This window comes from Scyliorhinus canicula, chromosome 16 (genome assembly GCF_902713615.1).
Source record: "Scyliorhinus canicula chromosome 16, sScyCan1.1, whole genome shotgun sequence".
Classification (NCBI taxonomy): Eukaryota; Metazoa; Chordata; class Chondrichthyes; order Carcharhiniformes; family Scyliorhinidae; genus Scyliorhinus; species Scyliorhinus canicula.
This window is the reverse complement of record NC_052161.1, coordinates 53785693-53807413: the sequence shown is the minus strand read 5'-3', so window position 1 is coordinate 53807413 and position 21721 is coordinate 53785693. Positions and strand designations below refer to the sequence as shown.

Below are 21721 nucleotides of genomic sequence, written 5' to 3'. Positions count from 1 at the left end.
AACACGCTTTGACCACACATGAGCGTGTGATCATAAAAGACAAATTGTATGTGGTTCCTGAAAGGGACAGGAATCAAATGATTGCCTTGTTCCATGATAGTCATGGACACCAAGGAATTGACCCTACCACAACACACCTTAGACAACTCTGTTGGTGGCCCAACTTAAGACAAGATGTTACCCACTATATAGAGAATTGTTTAATTTGTGCGCAGAATAACCCGGAGAGATATTCAAAGAAGGCACAACTCAGCCACTCTTGCCCCGTTAATGGCCCCTGGACAAACCTCCAGATCGATTTTATAGGTCCATTGCCCCCTTGCAGGAATGGCTATAAATATGTTCTGGTGGTCATAGACACATTTACGAAATGGGTAGAGGCATTTCCCTTCACGCACAAACACAGCAAAGACAGCTGCAAAGATCCTGACCCACCACATCTTTACGAGATGGGGATTCCCCAGAAGTATAGAATCAGATCAGGGATCTCATTTTACAGGACGGGTCATGAAGAACGTCCTGACCATATTCGGAATCAAACAGAACTTTCACATTGCGTATCACCCCAGTCAAGCGGGATAGTGGAACGCATGAATCGGACTCTAAAATCGACCCTTAGAAAGATGGTACAGGAGAACAATTTGACTTGGGATTCAGTGCTCCCATTCGCTCTTATGTTTATAAGAAACGCTGTTTCATCATCTACAGGTTTCACCCCACACACACTCATGACCGGACGCCCTATGAAAGGAACAGAATTCCTTTAGGACTCGACATGACCAGCCCCGAAGTAACGGCCCTCACACACGAAAAAGCAGTAAAACAATTAGTTGAGACTGTAAGGTCAGCTCAGCTAGCAGCCGCAGTAAAATTGGGTAAAAGGAGGAAACAGAGCAAGGCCTGTTTCAACAAAAATGTCCACACCACAGAATTTCAGGTTGGGCAACAAGTAATGTTATCTGTTTATAACCCCAGCACGTTTTTGGCACCAAAATTTTCCGGCCCGTACTCAATTTCGGACAAAATCAGCCCCTCGGTATATAGGATAAAGTACCCAAACGGTAAGACTGCGTGGTTCCATATTAATCAGCTAAAGGCTTATGGAACACAGTCAAACCACTCGCACCATGTCCTGCTAGATGCAGCAGAACACCTCGCTCCGCCCACAAGAGACACATTTCCACCCTCCCCCTCACAGACCAGTTCCTCATCGGACTCGGCCTCGACTCCGCCCACCGACTTTAGGACACGCCCCGGAATGCCCACAAGCTGTCACAGCAGAGACAGTGACAGTGAGACTGAGGACAGCCAGAGCACTCCATCCTACAGCCCCCACTTCAGCAACTTCGACCCCGACTCCAGTGACCCCATGGAGATCACTTACATTAAAAATCCAGACCCACACCCAACACTGACGACCCCGACAACGCTCCTTCAATTTTAGACCCCACGATTTGGCACAGGGACAATTCTTGGAGACTTGTCCGGAACGATGAAAGTGACCCCTGGTCACACAATGCAAAAATTGCATGCCTGATCCATACAAGGGTATGGGATCCGGGAGAAGAGGATGACTTGATGTCTGACTCCCGACACGGCAACCCCTTTGCGACCCTGTTCGCAGAGAATGAAGAGAAGTGAGGTGTCCAGATGATGTAAAAAGAGGAACCGCTTGAGAGAAGCGCTGTCCTTTCTGATGGAACCTGCACGTATGTTTGTTTGTATGTTTGTTAACTGTTTGTTTTGGAGATTGGCAACTCGCTTTTCAGCCGGAAAGCTTGTGACCACCTCATATGCACGTTAGTTTGTCCGCAGATATTTCTGAGAACTTGACTCAGCTGAAATGTCTGGAGCCCAGCTCAACGTTTCACCGTGGCATCTTGGCTCCCCTTTTTTTTTTTTTAGGTGCCCCTCTATTCTGGGAATAGAGGCTGTAATTCCACAATGACTACATTCTTGCCCGTTCGTTTCAGGTTGCTCAGGCAGTGGAGAAACGGCATTGAGGACCCGCCCTGTCTGAGGACCCCCCCTTTGGTCAGCTAAGCTCGGGTACAGCACAGCACGCCCTACCCGGGGATCCCATTCAACTCTTACCCGTCGCGGCCCATACCCAACTCATTCAAGCTTTCATTTCTAAAGCTTGGTTTCATTTTTGTTTAAGGTAGCCCTTCGGCCGCCACTCCATATGCTATTTACATCTAGGAACATTTTGGGATGGTAAATTGCAACACTCTGCACTGGTTTAGTAGATAAGTATATGTCTGGTCCTAAATCCGTTTTTTGAAAAAAAAATGAGGGAGTCACATGGAGGTGACCATCATAAAGGGTAAATTGGAACAAGAGGACAGATATGCCTAAAGTCAGGATATTAAGCTGAACACTAACAGATAATATGCTTGATCCCTTAGCTTTCGGACGTTCGCGAGAGGAACCGAAGCAACAGCACAGCAAGATCCCAAAAAGGGAGAGAAGAGAAGAGACAGAGAAGATGAAGAGCACTCCAATTGCTATGTTTTTAGCTATTGTGGCATCTGTGTGGTTGCGCGTGGACGCGGACCCCCTTTCCAACAGTACAACGTTTGCTAACTTCTCCCAAACCCAGACCACCCCCAGCCCAGTCAATGGTAACAGTACCCCGACCTGGTGTACCAGATTTCTGACATGGTCCTTCTTGCCGTATGTCATAGAATCACTTTTGGTGATTGCAGTTCTCGGTATTATAGTCCAAACCCTCAGGATGAGGAAATGGAGAAGGAGAGCCCACCGCTCTCGTACCTCAACAGTGTACAGAGTACAAGCCCCTATTTTCGTATTCCACCAATCCCCCCCAACCCCTTGATGTGTAATAAAGGATTTAATTTTGATGTGATCTATAAATAAAGACTTTTGCGGATGTATTATAATGTTCTGAGCTTGACTGCCGAGTCAGAAAATGAAATGTGATGATGCTGTTGTGTGAATGATTAAGGGTTTAGAATGTTGTAGAATGTTTAAATATGAGATGAGAGTAGTTTATTGAGGATAGTTAGAGGTTCCCGATTCCAATTGGTAATGCATGTCCCCTTTGACATAGCGCCAATCAGAAATTGTTAGTTAAATTTTTTTTGCCATAGTTGAGGAAAGGATAGAAGCCATGGAACTCGCTGAGGTCAGGGGACTCAATGACACCGTACTTGGGTGATCCTTCATGATTTCTCATGAGGATCATAAGGAGGGAGTGTAGCCACCGAAGTTGGCCATTCCCTCAATACAAAATGGAGGAACGCAAAGCTTGCAGGTTAAAATGGACAATGTTTGCAGCACAAGCAGGCTGCACCAAGCCAATGTGTATTCTGTCTGCTAAGAGAGCAGACAGCACCGAAACGAACGTTCCGCATACTAATGAGGCAATCTCCGGGATAGTTAACAAAGCAATGGAACGATCCCAGGGACAATGGACACAAATAGAGAAGTGATTGCAACAGTGTATGGGAAACCAGACACCCCGGCACCAGTAGGGTTCGAAAACAAAGCACCTGAAGGCCCGCCCAGTAGCCGAGAGATAGCCTCAGTATTGGGGGGATTCAAACAAATTGATTGGGAAGAGAACCAATCGATTCCCAGCAGGAAAAGGTTCCGCCCAAAAGGGCGCGAAGCCCTAGGATCTATAAAAGACTTAGTTCGTTCTTCTTGTCCAGCCCTCCTTTCTTAACCAGCCCTCCTCTCTGGACCAGCACCTCGACCAGCTTTTACCAAAGAAGATCTTGACCGAGAGAGGAGAGGTTTGGGACAGCAGCCGCCAGCAAGTAAGTGTCTCACAACGATCGCTACCAGAAATGGACACTCCTGACCCCTTTTTAACCCGTACCAACCTGAAGTCTGCAGACCAGAGCACAGCAAGAGGCCTTGTCCCCTGATCTGGCGGTTCCCTTTGAGATACGTATTGGTTTATTTAGCGGTAGGAATAGTTTAATCCTCTTAGCGTGTGCATGGGTAGTATTATAATTGTATTATAATAAACTCAGTTGTTTGAACTTACTAATTGGTGTATGGTTTTATTGCTTTGAACTTGACCTTGAAACTTGATGCGGTATCTTAACGATACCTGGCGACTCCAGAGTTAAGTAACGAAACAGAGCCAAAACGAGTGTTAAGCACACTCACCCAGAACGAGCAACAGTACACAGGTTATTGGCCAAATATTATATAATTATTTCTAACAGAGTAGGTCAAAGTCTAGGAATTCTGCAGCAAGTAACTCCTTAAAGTCTGCCTACCATCTACAAGGTATAAGTTAGGAATGTAATGGAATACTGTCCTCTTGCCCAGATGAGTGCAGCTCCAACAACTTATGGGCAGCACGGTAGCATAGTGGTTAGCACAATTGCTTCACAGCTCCAGGGTCCCAGGTTCGATTCCCGGCTTGGGTCTCTGTCTGTGCGGAGTCTGCACGTTCTCCGTGTGTGTGCGTGGGTTTCCTCCGGTTTCCTCCCACAGTCCAAAGATGTGCAGGTTAGGTGGATTGGCCATGCTAAATTGCCCTTAGTGTCCAAAATTGCCCTTAGTGTTGGGTGGGGTTGCTGGGTTATGGGGATAGGGTGGAGGTGTGGGTTTGGGTAGGGCGCTCTTCCCAAGAGCCGGTGCAGACTCGATGGGCTGAATGGCCTCCTTCTGCACTGTAAATTCTATGATCAGATGCTTGACACCATCCAGGACAAAGCAGCCCATTGGATTGCTACCCTATTCACAAACATTCAACCCCTCCACCACTGACGAAAAGTAGCAGCAGTGTAATCCATCTACAAGATGCACTGCAGGAATTTACCAAGGTTCCTTAGGCAGCACCTTCCAAACCTATCTAGAAGTCAAGGGTAGCAGATATCTGGGAACACCACCACTTGGAGGTCCCCCCTCCGAGTCACTCATTATCCTGACTTGGAAATATAGTGCTGTTCTTTCACCATTGCTGGGTCAAAACCCTGGAACTCCTTCCTTGGAGCAGCACTGGAGGGTGTACCTACATCTCAGGGACTGCGGTGGTTCAAGAATGCAGCTCACCACCACCTTCAAGGTCAATTAGGAATGGGAAATAAATACTGGCCTAACCAGCGATGGCCACATCCCATAAATGAATTAAAAAGTACTTAATTGGCTGTGAAGCACATTGAGAGATTGAGGTCATGAAAGACTTTATGCAAATAAGTGTTTTTTGTACTCGATTGAAAGTTCTCAGACTTGCTCAATCTTTAGTATTTTATAAATATTTGTCTGTAAGTATCCTAATGTATATTTTCATATGTGTAACTCCAATAACTATAAGTTAGGTTGAATTTTATAGTTTTAGGCAGAGTCATAGTGTACTGATTTTCTACCAGTGAAGGAGGTCAGACGTGCAAGGTATGAAACACATGTATTCTCCAGCATGAAATAAACACAATTTTTTTCCATGGCCCGCAGTATGCAACAAGAGAACAAGAGATGTAATTCAGAGGTATTTGGGGGATGGGAGTCATCCCAGATAATTCAATTCTATAAGATTGCTACATGCTAATAGTAAACTGTACTGTAAGCTATTGGTTTCTCTGCACTATTGCTCAATCATCTTCCCCCTTCTCCTGAAGGTGATGTTTGCTACATGCTGTAGCAGGCCTTTGGTAAGACAAGTAGCCATTCTTTATGCATGAAGCTGGACAATAACATGTCTTTCAACTTGAGAGAATAGTTCAGGTCCTCCTCACTCACTCTCCATACAGGAGCCACGGGCGGAATTCTCCGCAAGGCCCGATGCCGTCGTGAAACCTGGAGAGGTTCACAACGGCAGTCGGAAGCCTCTCCTGGTCCCCTATTCTCCCCTACCCGGGGGGATAGGCGGGCCATACCGGGAAACTCGGTGGCCGGGCCTTGTCCCTGGCTTCAAGGCCGGCGCGCCAAGAATGACACCGCGGCGGCGCCTAATGACGTCAGCTGCGCATGCGCAGGTTGGACAGCTCAAACCCACGCATGCGCGGTTCCTGTCTTTCCCCTCAGCCGCCCCACAAAACGTGGCGGCTTGATCTTGCGGGGCAGTGGAGGGGAAAAAGTGCGTCCCCTTGAGACGCCAGCCCGACGATCGGTGGGCACCAATCGCGGGCCAGTCCCCTCCCGAGCACGGTCGTGGCGCTCGATCCTTGATCTGCCCCCCCTAGGCCCCACACTTACCTGGCGCACCATGTTCACGACGGCAGCGACCAGGTGTGGTTGTCGCCGTCGTGAACAGGTCGGGAATGGCAGGCCGTTCGGCCCATCCGGGTCGGAGAATCGCGGACCGCCGTGAAAAACGGCGGCCCGCGTTTCTCCGAGCGGCGTGTCGGAAAACCGGACATGCCATTTTGGGGGGGGTGGAAGAATAGCGGGAGCGGACCTCCCGCTATTCTCCCACCCATCGTGGTTGCGGAGAATCGCGGCCCACATGTTTGAAGTGGACATCCTTGCTGATCTTTATCTTTCCTCGTGTATGATGCGGAAACAATAAGCTGCCATGGCCAGATCAACTAAATACAGGGATAAACACTGGAATTGTCAGGTCCAAGTGGTCTATTGCAGAACATACTGTACCACTGAGCCATAGGAAACCATACGAACGAAATAGGAGAAGTAGACCATTCGGCCAGTTGAGATCACTCGCCATTCAATAAGATCATGGCTGATCAGTTTGTGTTCCTAATTCCACAGTCCCATCTACCTAGATGATCTTCGACACCCTTAACAAACAAGAATCTATGTCTCTGTCTTTAAAATATTCAATGACACACCTCCACTGCCTTTCGAGGCAGAATTTCAAAGTCAGACATCCCTCAGAGAAACAAATTCTCCTCATCTGTGTCCTAAAAGGGCAACCCCCAATTTTAAAACCTTGCTCCCTAGTTCTGGACTCATCCACAGGAGGAAGCATCCTTTCTGTGCCCACCCTGTCAAGACTATTTAGCATTTTATATTTCAATCAAATGACCACTCACTTTCCGAAACTCAGTGGAAGCAAGCCCAACCTGTCCAACCTCTCCTCATAAGACAACCTGCTCATTCCAGGTATCAATCTAGTAAACCTCCCCCGAACTGCCTCCAATGCATTTATACCTTTTGTTAAAAGGGGAAAACTGCACACTGTATTGGAGACTAGTGATTCGAAACAAACATGTTGGACTTTTAACCTGGTATTGCAAGACTTCTTACTATATAATTGAAGCATAAATTAAGTATGTAGTTAAGTATTTATGTATTTAGTTGCCATTGGGTATTTATATCGTTAAGTTGGGGAGACGGGACGGGGGGGAGCGGGTTGATTATGCGGGTCTTTCTCGGGGGTTTTAAGGGGATCTTTCACGGGCGCAGATGGGGTGAACCGGGAGGAGTCGGAATGTGGCAGGAGCAGCCGGGTCAGCGGAGACCAGCTGACTCTCGGGAGTACGATGTGGGGTACATCGCGGCTAGGAGGGGTCCTAGCCGGGGGGGGGGGGGGGGGGGGGGGGGGGCTGGGGGGGGACACCGGGTTGCTGCTGGAAAGACCAGGGACGAGAAGGGGAGAGCCGGGGGGGGTGGGGGGGGGGGCATCGCTATGGGAAGCGGGTCAGAAAAGAAGGGATGACCCGGGGCGAGCAAGGGACAAGACATGGCTAATCGACAGGGAGTAGGGACGGGTCGCTCTGCGACCCGATTGATCACGTGGAACGTAAGGGGGCTGAATGGGCCGGTCAAAAGATCAAGGGTCTTCTCACACCTGAAGGGACTGAAGGCTGACGTAGCAATGCTGCAGGAGACTCATTTGAGGGTAGCAGATCAGGTCCGCCTGAGAAGGGGGTGGGTGGGACAGGTGTTCCACTCAGGCTTGGATATCAAGAACCGGGGGGTGGCGATTTTGGTGGGAAAGAGGGTGTCGTTTGTGGCGGCAGAGGTGGTGGCAGACAAGGAGGGCAGGTACGTGATGGTGAGGGGTAGGCTGCAGGGAGAGAATGTGGTACTGGTAAATGTGTATGCCCCGAACTGGGACGACGCGGGTTTTATGAGGCGCCTGCTGGGCCTCATTCCGGGACTGGAGGCAGGGGGCCTGATCATGGGAGGGGACTTTAATACGGTGTTAGACCCTGGGCTGGATAGATCGAGTTCCAGGACGAATAGGAGGCCGGCAGCGGCAGAGGTGTTAAGGGGGTTCATGGAGCAGATGGGAGGGGTAGACCCATGGAGATTTGGTAGGCCTAGGGCGAGGGAGTATTCTTTTTTCTCCCACGTCCACAGAGTGTACTCTAGGATCGATTTTTTCGTATTGAACAGGGGGCTGATACCGAGAGTGCAGGACACGGAGTACTCGGCCATTGCGATATCGGACCATGCACCACATTGGGTGGACGTGGACATGGGGGAGGCGCGGGACCAACGCCCGTTGTGGCGCCTGGATGTAGGGCTGTTGGCGGACGAAGAGGTGTGCAGAAGGGTGAGAACGGGCATTGAGAACTATCTGGGTACGAATGACACAGGTGAGGTGCAGGTGGGGACGGTCTGGGAGGCCTTGAAAGCAGTGATTAGAGGAGAGCTGATCTCCATAAGGGCACACAGAGAGAGGAAGGAGAGGCAGGAAAGGGAGAGGCTGGTGGGGGAGCTCCTAGAAGTAGATAGGAAATATGCGGCGGCACCAGAGGAGGGGCTATTAAGGGAGCGGCGTAGCTTGCAGGCCAGGTTCGACCTACTGACCACTAGGAAGGCGGAAATGCAGTAGAGAAGGGCGCAGGGTGCGGCGTATGAGTACGGGGAAAAGGCGAGCAGGATGCTGGCACACCAGCTTCGTAAGCGAGATGCAGCCAGAGAGATTGGGGGAGTGAGAGAGAGGGGTGGGGATGTAGTGCAGAAGGGGCAAGAGGTGAATAGGGTCTTTAGGGACTTCTATAGGGAATTGTATAGGTCTGAACCGCCGAAGAGGAGAGGGGGAATGAAGAACTTTCTCGACAAATTGGGGTTCCCAAAGGTACAGGAGGAGCTGGTGGAAGGGTTGGGGGCGCCGATAGAGCTGCAGGAGCTAATTAAAGGGATAGGCCAGATGCAGGCGGGGAAGGCGCCGGGGCCGGATGGGTTCCCGGTGGAGTTTTACAGGAAATTTGTGGACTTGGTGGGTCCAGTGCTGGTGCGAGCCTTTAATGAGGCGCGCGAGGGGGGGGGTTCTGCCCCCAACAATGTCGCAGGCCCTGATCTCCTTGATTTTGAAGCGGGACAAGGACCCGGTCCAGTGCGGGTCCTACAGGCCCATCTCCCTCCTGAATGTTGACGCCAAGCTGTTAGCAAAGGTCCTGGCAACCAGGATAGAGGACTGTGTGCCGGGGTAGTCCATGAAGACCAGACGGGGTTCGTGAAGGGACGCCAACTTAACACAAATGTCCGGAGATTGTTAAATGTGATTATGATGCCAGCAGTGGAAGGGGAGGCGGAGATAGTGGTAGCGCTGGACGCGGAGAAGGCATTTGACAGGGTGGAGTGGGAATACTTGTGGGAGACGTTGGAAAGGTTTGGGTTTGGGGAGGGATTTATCAAGTGGGTAAAACTGCTCTATTCAGCTCCGATGGCAAGTGTGGTAACAAACGGGAGGAGGTCAGAATATTTTGGGCTCCATCGAGGTACTAGGCAGGGATGTCCCCTATCTCCCTTACTCTTTGCATTAGCGATTGAGCCGTTGGCGATGGCACTGAGGGGTTCAGGGGGGTGGAGAGGACTGACAAGGGGAGGGGAGGAACATCGGGTCTCGCTCTATGCGGATGATTTGTTGTTGTATGTGGCAGACCCGGAGGGGGGAATGCCGGAGGTAATGGGGATACTAGCGGAGTTCGGGGACTTTTCGGGATATAAATTAAATCTGGGGAAAAGTGAGGTCTTTGTAATACACCCGGGAGACCAAGGGGAGGGAATTGGGAGGCTCCCCTTCAAAAGAGCAGTTAAAAGTTTTAGGTATTTGGGGGTGCAGGTGGCAAAGAACTGGGGGACCCTCCACAAGTTGAACTTTTCCAGACTGGTGGAACAGATGGAGGAGGAGTTTAAGAGGTGGGACATGGTGCCGCTGTCGCTGGCAGGGAGGGTGCAGTCAGTTAAATGACGGTCCTCCCGAGGTTCTTGTTTTTGTTCCAGTGTCTGCCCATCTTCCTCCCCAGGGCCTTTTTCAAGAAGGTAACGAGTAGTATCATGGGGTATGTGTGGGCACATGGCACCCCGAGAGTTAGAAGGGTCTTTTTGGAGCGGAGTAGGGATAGTGGAGGGCTGGCGTTACCCAACCTTTCAGGATATTACTGGGCGGCAAATACATCGATGGTACGAAAGTGGATGATGGAAGGGGAGGGGGCAGCCTGGAAGCGCATGGAGAGGGCGTCCTGCGGCAACATAAGCTTAGGGGCACTGGTAACGGCACCATGGCCGCTCCCTCCCACGAGGTATACCACGAGCCCGGTGGTGGCGGCCACCCTCAAGATCTGGGGGCAGTGGAGGCGACACAGGGGGGAAGTGGGAGGTCTGATAGGGGCACCACTAAGAGGGAACCACAGATTTGCGCCGGGAAACACAGGAGGGGGATTCCAGAGCTGGCAGAGGGCGGGTATTAGACAACTGAGGGACTTGTTTATAGAGGGGAGGTTTGCGAGCCTGGGAGAGCTGGAGGAGAAATTTGGGCTCCCCCCGGGGAACACGTTCAGGTACCTCCAAGTGAAGGCATTTGCCAGACGACAGGTAGCGGGGTTCCCCGCGCTCCCCGACAGGGGGGTGAGTGATAGGGTGCTATCAGGGGTCTGGGTCGGGGAGGGGAAGATCTCGGACATCTATAAGATTATGCAGGAGGTGGAGGAGGTACCAGTAGAGGAGCTGAAAGATAAGTGGGAGTTAGAGCTGGGGGAACAGATAGAGGACGGGACATGGGCAGACGCCCTGGAGAGGGTCAACTCGTCGTCGTCATGTGCGAGACTAAGTCTCATTCAATTTAAGGTACTGCATAGAGCCCACATGACGGGGACAAGGATGAGTCGGTTTTTCGGGGGTGAAGACAGGTGTATTAGATGTTCGGGAAGCCCTGCAAATCATGCACATATGTTTTGGGCATGTCCGGCACTGGAGGAGTTCTGGAAGGGGGTGGCAGGGACGGTGTCGAGAGTGGTGGGGTCCAGGGTCAAGCCAGGATGGGGACTTGCGATCTTCGGGGTTGGGGTGGAACCGGGGGTACAGGAGGCGAGGGAGGCTGGAATATTAGCCTGTGTGTCCTTGGTGGCTCGGAGGAGGATCCTGATTCAGTGGAGGGACGAAAGGCCTCCGAGTGTTAACACCTGGTTAAACGACATGGCAAACTTCATCCAATTGGAAAGGATCAAATTCGCCCTGAGAGGGTCGGTGCAGGGGTTTTTCAGGCGATGGCAACCCTTCCTAGACCTCTTGGATCAGAGATAGAAACTGAGGCCGTGACAGCAGCAACCCGGGAGGGGAGGGGAGAGGAGGGGGGGGGGGGGGGGGGGGACAAAGACGAAGGAAGTACGGTAGCGGTGGTGGCACGGGCAAGGCCTGCCCGAGGACGCTGCTAGAAATGATAAGTTGGTCTGACTGTCGGTTCGCCGGCGGGGGGGGGGGGGGGGGGGGGGGGGGGGACGGACGCACGAGTTTAGGGGGGGGGGGGGGACTTTTTTTTTTTTTCTTGTTAAGTAGGGGGGTTTGACTTTGTTTTGTTATAATTCAAATGTAAATGTAGGGGGGGTTAAAATGTTTGTATTTTGAAAAATTTCTTCAATAAAAATTATTTAAAAAAAATAAATAAATAATTGAAGCATAACATCCTCTCTCAATTCCTCTCATAATAAAGAATAGCATTCTAATTACTTGTACCTGCATACTAACTTTGTGACTCTTGCACCAGAACACCTAGATATCTCGGCACACCCGAATTCTGTAGCCATTCTCCATTTAATGAATACGTTTTTAAAAAATTCCTCCTGCCAGAGTAAACAACTTCATATTTTCCCGCATTATACTCCATCTGGCAGATTTTTGCCCACTCACTCAATCTATCTAAATCCATCTGCAGCCTCCCATGTCCTCTTCACAACATACTTTCTATCTTTGTGTCATCTGCAAATTTAGCTACCCTGTCTTTGCTCCCCTCATCCAAGTCATTGACATAAATGGTCACAGACCCCTGTGGAACTCCACTTGCTGCAGAATGCCAATCAATCAGAAAAAGATCCATTAAAAAGATCCATTAATACCTACTGTTTTTTCCAGCCATCCAATCTTATATCCATGCTAATATGTTACCCCCCACACCATGAGCTTTTAGTTTCTGCAATAGCTTTTGATGTGGCACTTTATCAAATGCTAAGTATCATTACAATGCAGCTACCAGTTCTTAGATATTTTACTTACCTTGCCACAATGGAATGTCTCTGGCCTGCAGGCACACTGCCATCCAATCTTAAGTAAGTAATACTTGACATCTGAGGTTTAAGCAAATCATGTTCTACAATATCCAACATGCTCTTGAGCTGACAGAAAATGAGAACTCTGTGTTGAGCTACAACAGACTCCGTACCATTTTCTGAGGCTCCACTATTGCCAAGTCCACAGTCAAGCAGCAACTAAAAAAAAATTAGAGAATATTTTTTATTACTCAAAGAATGTCATTTCAAAAGAGCATGATTTCAAGGGGAGAAATTGGAAAACAATTAGAATGCCATATAATATGCCGAAGACAGAGCTCCAGCTACAGCTTTCAGACTCATCATAAAATAAACTCCTTTGGTCCAGTTCATTGGTTAGGCTTACAAATGTGAGATAAAACCATATAAAAATTACAAACCATTTGGCCCAACGATGTCCTACGCCACCGCTTATTTTCCACATGATATGTAAATGCTTCACCATGCATTATGCAATAGTACTAGCTGAATGAAATCTTTATGCAGCATCACTGACACTATCTATTCCCACTTGTTACATTGACCAGCTTCACCCCCAACTCTGCTCATCTGCTGCAGAAACTTTCATCCATGCCACTGTTACTTCAACTATTGCAACACACGCCTGGCTGGCCTGCACATTCTACCCCATATGCGCGTTTGGAGGAAAATGGACTATGTGGCAGGCAGCACGTTTTGTACAGGAAAGGCCATGTCTCACCAACTTTAAAAATGTTTTTATTCTCCTCCTTTTTCACATTATCTCCCAAATTTACACCCACCAACAGTAAACAAGAATCAGTAATAAATGCAATGTCAATCCCTGTATCACTAACAACAATCCCATCCTCCCACCAAACCCCCAAACAGCAGCCCGCATGTTAACATAAACAAATAACAAAAAGGAATCACCCATAGTTACCATCAACACATACAGTGCCCCTCCCCCAACCCCTCTCCCCTAATGTTTGATGTAACCCAATTCTCATAAGTGCACAATGAAAGGGGCTGGTTCAGCTTACTGGGCTAAATCGCTGGCTTTTAAAGCAGGCCAGCAGCACGGTTCTATTCCCGTACCAGCCTCCCCAGACAGGCGCCAGAATGTGGCGACTAGGGGCTTTTCACAGTAACTTCATTGAAGCCTACTTGTGACAATAAGCGATTTTCATTTCATTTAATTTCAATACGCCCATGAATTGTAGAACCCCTCCATTCTTCTCCTCAGTTGAAATTTGACCTTCTCAAGAGTCAAGAATTCCAGCAGGCCCCCCCCGCCACGACAGGGCACAGGGTGGAGAGGTTGATCTCCATTCCAACAGAATCTGCCTTCGGGCGATCAACGAGGCGAAGGCAAAAACATCTGCCTCGGCACCAGTTTCCAACCCCGGCTGGTCCGACACCTCAAATATGGCCTCGCGAGGGCCCGGGTCCAGTTTCACATGCACCACTTTAGAGATTACCCTAAAAAAGTCCTTCCAGTAATCCTCCAGCTTTGGACAGGACCAAAGCATATGAACATGCTTTGCAGGGCCCTCCCCGCAATGTTAACACACATTTAACCCCTCAAAGAGCCGGCTCACCCCTTCCCTTGTGAGGTGTGCTTTGCATACCACCTTCAGCCCCAACCTTGCGCACAAGGTGGAGGTGTTCACCTCACACCAGAACTCCTCCTCCATACCCTCTGCCAACTCTTCCTCCCACTTTGCCTTGATCCCATCCAACAATGCCTTCTCCTCTCCCAAAAGAGCCACGTAAACCGACGACACTCCCCCCTTCTCCAGTCCCCGTCATCGGCACCGCCTCCAGCAAAGTGGAGGCCTGTACCACCAGGAAGCTCTGCATCTCCTTTCTGGCAAAGTCTCTTAGATACCTGCATGTATCTAAATATTTCCCCCAGCTCCAGCCCCTACTTCGCTCCCAGCTCCTTAAATCCTGCAAACCGTCCCCCAAGAAACACATATTTTAGTGTCCTAATTCCTTTCTCCTCCCATCTCCGAAAATTTCCATCCCATTTCCCTAGCTGAAATCTATGGTTCCCCCGAATTGGGATTTCCCTTCACCCTGCCCCCAAATTCGCAACAAAGCTATTACTACCGGACTCCCCGAGTATTTCCCCGGGGCCTTCAATCTCCCCCCCCACCCCCTACACAAACTCTCCTTCATTCTGACCACTGGGAGTCAACCCCTCTGACCCAGATCTATACCTTCTCCACATTCGCCGCCCAGTAATAATACATCAGGTTCTGAAGACCCAAAACCCCTGCCTGCCTTCCTCTCCGTCGTAGCACCTTTCTAATTCTGGCCACCTTCCTTCCCTATATGAACAAGGTGATCATCCCTTCAATCTCTCTAAAAAATGCTTTTGGCAAGGAAATCGGCAGGCATTGGAAAATAAACAGAAATAGCGTCAACGCGTTCGTTTTAACTGCCTGTACCTGACCCACCAGTGACATCCCACCTTGCCAGATCAGCTTTTACCCTTCCCAACAAACTAGAAATATTGTACAGGTATCTAAAGAGAGTCCCTTCCCTACGAATGGCAGCACCCCACCCCCGGCCGAGACACCACATAATATTCACTCTTGTCTAGATTGAATTTGTACCCAGAGACAGACCCAGAATTCCGAAGCAGCTCCAGTATTCCCCCTATTGACACACTCTGTTCCGACATGTATAGGTCAAGTCATCGGCATACAAGGATACCCTATACTCTATCCCACCCCCGCACTATCCCTTTCCATACCCCCGAACTTCTTAACCCGATGGCCAACGGCTCAATCGCGTCCCACGGTGGAGAGAAAAGTATATGTCTCACCAACTTGATCGAGTTTTTCGAAGCAGTGACAAAGAAAATTGATGAGGGAAGGGCTGGGAATGCAGTTTATATGGACTTTAGTAAGGCGTTTGACACGGTCTCACATGGCAGACTGGTACGAAAACTAAAATCACATGGGATTCAGGGTGGGCTGGCTGGATGGCTACAGAACTGGCTCGGTTATAGAAGACAGTAGTGGTGGAAAGGTGTTTTTTTGAATGGACATCTGTAGTTAGTGGTGTTCCACAGGACCAGTGCTAGGACCTCTATTGTGTGTAGTATATATAAATGATCAGGGCAGCACGGTGGCGCAGTGGGTTAGCCCTGTTGCCTCACGGCGCCGAGATCCCAGGTTCGATCCCGGCTCTGGGTCACTGTCTGTGTGGAGTTTGCACATTCTCCCTGTGTTTGCGTGGGTTCCGCCCCCACCACCCAAAGATGTGCAGAGTAGGTGGATTGGCCATGCTAAATTGCCCCTTAATTGGAAAAAATTAATTGGGTACTCTAAATTAAAAAAAAAATAAAAATAAATGATCTGGAGGAAAATGTGGGTGGTTGGATTGATAACTTTGCGGATGGCACAAAGATTGGCGGAGTTGCTGATTGACAACGTGCCGAGAGTTGTCAGAGGATACAATAGGACATAGACAGATTGGAGACTTGGGCACAGAAATGGCAGATGGAGTTTAATCCAGACAAATGCAAGGTGATGCATTTTGGAGGATCAAATCGCCGAGGGTTGTCAGAGGATACAACAGGATATCGACAGATTGGAGGTTGGGCACAGAAATGGCAGATGGAGTTTAATCCAGACAAATGCAAGGTGATGCATTTTGGAGGCTCAAATCTAGGTATGAATTATACTGTAAATAGCAGAACCCTTAGGAACGCATACAGAAGGATCTAGGTGTGCAGGTCCAGAGTTCCCCAAAAATGGCAACACAGGTGGCCAAGGTGATTAAGAAGGCATATGGCATTCTTGCATTCAACAGCCGGGGGATTGAGCACAAGAGTTGGGAAATCATGTTGCAGCTATATGAAACCTTGGCCAGGCCGCATTTGGATTATTGTGTGCAGTTCTGGTCACCACATTATCAGAAGGACGTGGAAGCTTTGGAGTGAGTGCAAAGAAGGTTCACCAGGATGTTGCCTGGTCTCCAGGGTGTTGGCTAAAAAGGGAGAGGTTGAATAAACTAGGATTGTTTTCACTGGAAAGATGGAGGCTGATAGAGGCCTACAAAATTATGAGAGGCAGAGACAGTGGACAGTCAGAGGCTTTTTCCAAGGGTGGAAGTGTCCATTATAAGGGGGCACATGTTCAAGGTGAGAGGGGAAAAGGTTAACCGAGGTGAGTTTTTCATGCAGAGTGTGGCGGGTTCCTGGAACACGCGACCAGAGATGTGGTGGAATCAGGCACATTAGCAACATTTGAGGGGCATCTGGATGGATACATGAATAGGGAGGAAATAGAGGGATAAGGACCATGTAAGGGCAGAAGTTTTTTTTAAATAAAACAGTTCGCATCATAATCAGCACAGGCTTGGAGGGCTGGAGGGCCTGTTCCTGTCTGTACTTTTCTTTCTTCTTTTGTTCTCCAAGAATCCGGAGTCATTCAAATCTCTGCCGCCTGTGTCCATCAAGTTCCAGTTGTCCATCATTGCTGTGCCCGTTGACCTACATTGGCTCGTCAAGAAATGCTTTGATTTTGATTCCTGGTTTACAAATCTCTCCAGGTCTCCTACCCCTCACCCCTCCGTCACACCCCTGTAATTACAATATCTGCACTCTTCTAATTCTGATCCTTCGAGTAGTCTTGATTTTAATAATTTCACTATTGGTGGCCATCATTTCACCAATGGTGGCCATATTTTCAGTTACCTTGGCCCTAAGCTCTGGAAATCCCTCCCTAGCTTTTGAGAAAATCCTGAACAGCTCTTTTGTATACGTCTTTCAAAACTATCTGCGTGTGATATTTTAAAACTTGCTTAAAGAGTACTAATATAACAGTACTTCAAATTGGCCTAGATGAATAATCATCCCCAAGCACAAAGTAATACAAGGACTAGGAAAGGATGGTGTGCTAAATTTCAAACAATACCTGTTTTAAAGCAGAGAGTTTAGGGGCATGTTGAATATCACGAAGAGATGAATTTTGAACAGCAAGTTGCTCTATGATATGCTGGAATTCTGGGTGTTGTGAAGTCAGTACCAGGGCTGGATGGTTGCAGAGTTTCCTCAAGTACTGCAAGGCCTGGAAATAAAGTCTCAATTCAAATGTGTTATCGGGTTTGCTCTTTACTATGATTACTTTCAGAATCAAAATGGTGCATCAGTGTATTGATGATTTCTCTAAAATTCTATTCACAACCAACATTTTCTGTGCTTACAGGAAGGTCACACCACATCATAGCTAATTGTAAGCTGCAAGGTGGGTACGTGGTATGCATACTTTCCTTAATACTTTCATTTCTCTTAAAGCTGAGTGACAACATGGCTGTATATTCCATTTACTTTCTTACAGAGCTAACTTTAGCTTCAGTTAATGCTCTTTCTGCCTCATTTCCCCTCCCCACCAAAAACCTCTCGCCACAATTTCACTAGTGAGCTGGGCCATTGGCCATTTAGTTTTGGAGATTTCATATTGGTTATATGTACAGTTAACTACAAGGGTAGGGATACAGGCAGAAGACTTGACAGCAAGGTCGGGGGGGGGGGGGGGGGGGGGGGGGGGGGAAGAGAGAGAAAGAGAGGAATGACAGAGGTGATGAAATTAGGAAACACAAAAGATGACCGGAAACAAGAGGGGAGAGGAGTAAGGAAGGGACAGAAGATTCAGCAATAAAGGAGTGAAAGAAAGAGGAGCATAAACAGTCTATACTGATTACACCTCTGTTGTAATTCTTGAATTGCACTCCACTTCAAAAGCATATCAAGTTGAAGGGAAATTGTGCCTTTTACAACACTAATTTGAATTCTTCAAATAAACAAAAGCTGAATTTGAAAAGCAAGTAAAACAGCGTATGCGTTTTGCTGATAATTAGAAAAGATAAATAATCTGAGAGAATGAGAAAGGCAATGTTAAAACAGGAAAAATAAGAGTGCAAGAAAGTGCAAACGAGGTAATGAAAGTGTACAAGACAGACATACACAATGATATACCGTACCCGCAGTACCAATTTTGGTGGAATTTACCTAGAATAAATTACAGCATCCATAGTTGCCTAATTTTATTTTCTTAAATAAAAAGTACCCAATTCTTTGTTTTTCCAGTTAAGGGGCAATTCAGCATGGCCAAGCAGGCTTATTTGGTTTGTGCCCAGAAACCTGCCATTCTAACACAATAATAACTGGAGCACTGCTGGTAAAAGGAACAGTTTTTGCCTTGGCAGAAATGGTAATTTCATTGTTACGCAGATTTGCTTTTCAGTCTGTTCCCTACTGTTGCTCGTGGAACACAGATTGATTGATTGAAATAAAATGATTAAAAACTTTCTGCCAAGTTTTTAAAAAAAAGTAAGGGGCAATTTAGCATGGCCAATCCACCTGGATGCACATGCCGGGAATTGATCCCGGGTCCTCGGCATGCTGAGGCAGCAGCGCTAACCACTGCACCACCGTGGTGCTCTTATAGTTCCTAATTTACATGGTCCTATAATACACCAATGCTCAAATTTATCGAGTGCACAGCTCTTCAATAATAATCAGCAAACATTAATACACAGTTAATATGTAAAATGTTCCTGGGCATTTCACAGTTGCGCAAGGAAACAGATAGAACCCGAGTAGGAGTGCTGACTGACTAAATGCTTAGTTAAAGAGTTGGCTTTAAGGGGCATCATGAATAGGATGGAAATAGAGGGATACGGACCCCAGAAGTGTTGGAAGATTTTAGTTTAGATGGGCAGCATGGTCGGTGCAGGCTTGGAGGGCTGAAGGGCCTGTTCCGGTGCTGTACTTTTCTTTGTTCTTAAGAGGGCCTTAAGGAGATGGTGAGGAAGATAGTGAAGCAGAGAGAGAATTTGGGCCAAGGCAGCTGAAGGCATGATTCCCAAAGGTGGAACAATGTACAAAAGGATGGATTCAGAGGAATAGTAGTTTGGTGGTGAAAGAATTGAACACTAAAGGAGGTTAGAAGATAAGCTGCAGCAAGTTCAAGGATGGTTTTAAACATAAAAATCGAAAATTTGACAGATTGAGGGAGCATCAGCAAATGTAGGTCAAATCAGAGCACAATGATAGTCAGAAGGACAGAATGGAAAAGGACGCAGCAGAGATTTTGATCAGCTGATGTTTACAGATAGCGGGGGATGAGGTGCCAGCCAATAAAGTATTTCAATAGCTGTGATGATAAAGACATGCATGAGTCCGTTGGCAGCTAAAGAGCAGAGTGACAGGGATGGAGACTGCCAATATTATGGAGGTAGAAGTAGGTGGTGTTTCTAACGAGAGTGGATGGAGTCAGAAACTCAGTTTGGGGTTGAATAGGATGCTGAGGTATTGCACAGTATGATTCACTATGAGATGTAGCTACATCCCACTAACAAAAAAAAAAGAGGAAAATAATGTAACAAGTATTTAAGTGCCGGGTGGCACGATGACGCAGTGGTTAGCTTTGCTGCCTACAGACCCGGGTTCAATCCTGACACTGGGTCACCGCCTATGTGGCGTTTGCACATTCTCCCGTGTCTGCATGGGTCCCAGCCCCACAACCCAAAAATGTGCAGGTTGGGTGGATTGGCCATGCTAAATTGCCCCTTAATTGAAAGAAAAATATTTGGATACTCTAAAAATGTTTTTTAAAAGTATTCAAGTGAGTTAAATTGTTATTGATTTGGCCTCACTCCTAGGAAGTTGTCTGATCCATTGCAAACAGGTAAACACTTCTGGTCTCAGCCTGTGAATTATGTTCCAGTCTAGGAACAAAAATTACCCGACCAATGGGCCTCATATTTCACCCCATCACATCCATTTCACCAAACTGTCACACACCTTGGTCCCTGTTCAATATTCTGCTTCCCTTTATGTGATCTATTTCTTACTTTGTATCCAATTCCGTCATTGAGTAAAGACAAAAGATCTATTTGTTATTAAAAATTATTGAAATCCACATGATTTAATGTACAAGCGTACCAAATACAGCACAGCAAGTTTGATGTTTTACCATGCAAAGTAATGGACCAATCATAATGCAGGAATAGAATACTCTCAAATTACTAAGGTTTTTTTGAGAAAAGTCTTTCATTTGTGTTGCCAAATCTTATACGAGCATCTATTACTTCCATCAGTAGTTTTAAAAATTAGTTTTAATAATCCAGAATCGATCCAAAATAAATGGCAAACTAAATGTAAAACACTCAACTCTTGCAGAATTAGCTGAAGGTACTCATCCTGTTTTGGGAGAATGAAGAAAAGAATTTACCTGAAACACATGTCCAGTAGCCTTCAATTTAGGCTTTTCATTTTCTTCGGAGAGTGTACCTGTTGATATTGTTTCTTCAACATCACACTTAGCACGAGATTTGGCAAAGTCTTCATAAAGCTGGACCTATAAATAAAAGAGCATGGTGTCAAAGTGAAAGAATTGCCCAGGAACAAGAAGTATGTATCAGCCCATCAAACATTTGTCCTACAAAATAGCCTCTAGTTTGGCAGGGTCATTTCAAAGAATCGCTGTTTGTGAAATTATTTACAGTCTTCAATTTTATCACCATGATTTCCAAACAATTTTCTTGGGTTTCTTGTGCTTTCTAAAAAGTAAAAAATGAAATTCAGATAATTAAATTGATGATAAAAATAGGTGCCTTATTGGACCGTTTGTCACGAGATGTGCAATATGATACATACCTGTAAAGCACTGAGATTACAGTAATAGTCTTGAATAATCTTGGGTGGAAGATCCTGAAGAACATCTTCCTTCATTCTGCGTAGCAGGAATGGAAGTACTTGTCGATGTAATGCTTCCATTGCAAGAACACCTATGGCATGTGCATTGCATTATTGACAAGGTTTACTCTGAATTGCTTACTTTTAAACTTACACATTATAGAAAACTAAAATCTCATCACCCATCAAATTACACTTTAGCACATTCTTTCAATCAAAATATTGATGCACAATTACAGGCTCATTCCATAACACTTTGAATAAGATTGAATTAATAAAATTATAAAATATCAACCAAAGCACTCATACTTAATAGACAAACTTTTATACTCATCACATCATTGTTTCTAAATATTTGTTTTAAAAAGAATGCCAATTTATTCGATCACTGTATTTAAATGTACTATCTTGTCATCAAAATATTTTCACAACACTTCACTTGTGCAACTCCAACCCTTCTCACACCTCATCTGCAAGAGACACAAGTACCAGATAATGGTGTGCCCACCAGAATTGAACTCGTACCACACTATTCAGAAAAACAAGTCAATAATATAGCGGGACTGGATTACACCCATGTAACCCACTTGCATTAAAAATTGCACAA

General features: G+C 47.0%; 1 protein-coding gene across 2 annotated transcripts in view; it reads right to left on the bottom strand.

Moving 5' to 3' along the window:
- btaf1 (BTAF1 RNA polymerase II, B-TFIID transcription factor-associated) overlaps positions 1 to 21721 on the bottom strand; it is a 166835-nt gene that overhangs the window by 11409 nt on the left and 133705 nt on the right. For both annotated transcript variants that reach the window (XM_038774122.1, XM_038774123.1), the window contains exons 32-35: positions 21076 to 21206; positions 20651 to 20776; positions 17330 to 17482; positions 12385 to 12596 (exon numbers count right to left, since the gene is read on the bottom strand). In XM_038774122.1, coding sequence (XP_038630050.1) covers positions 12385 to 12596; positions 17330 to 17482; positions 20651 to 20776; positions 21076 to 21206 — 622 coding nt within the window. The remainder of the gene's footprint in view (positions 1 to 12384; positions 12597 to 17329; positions 17483 to 20650; positions 20777 to 21075; positions 21207 to 21721) is intronic.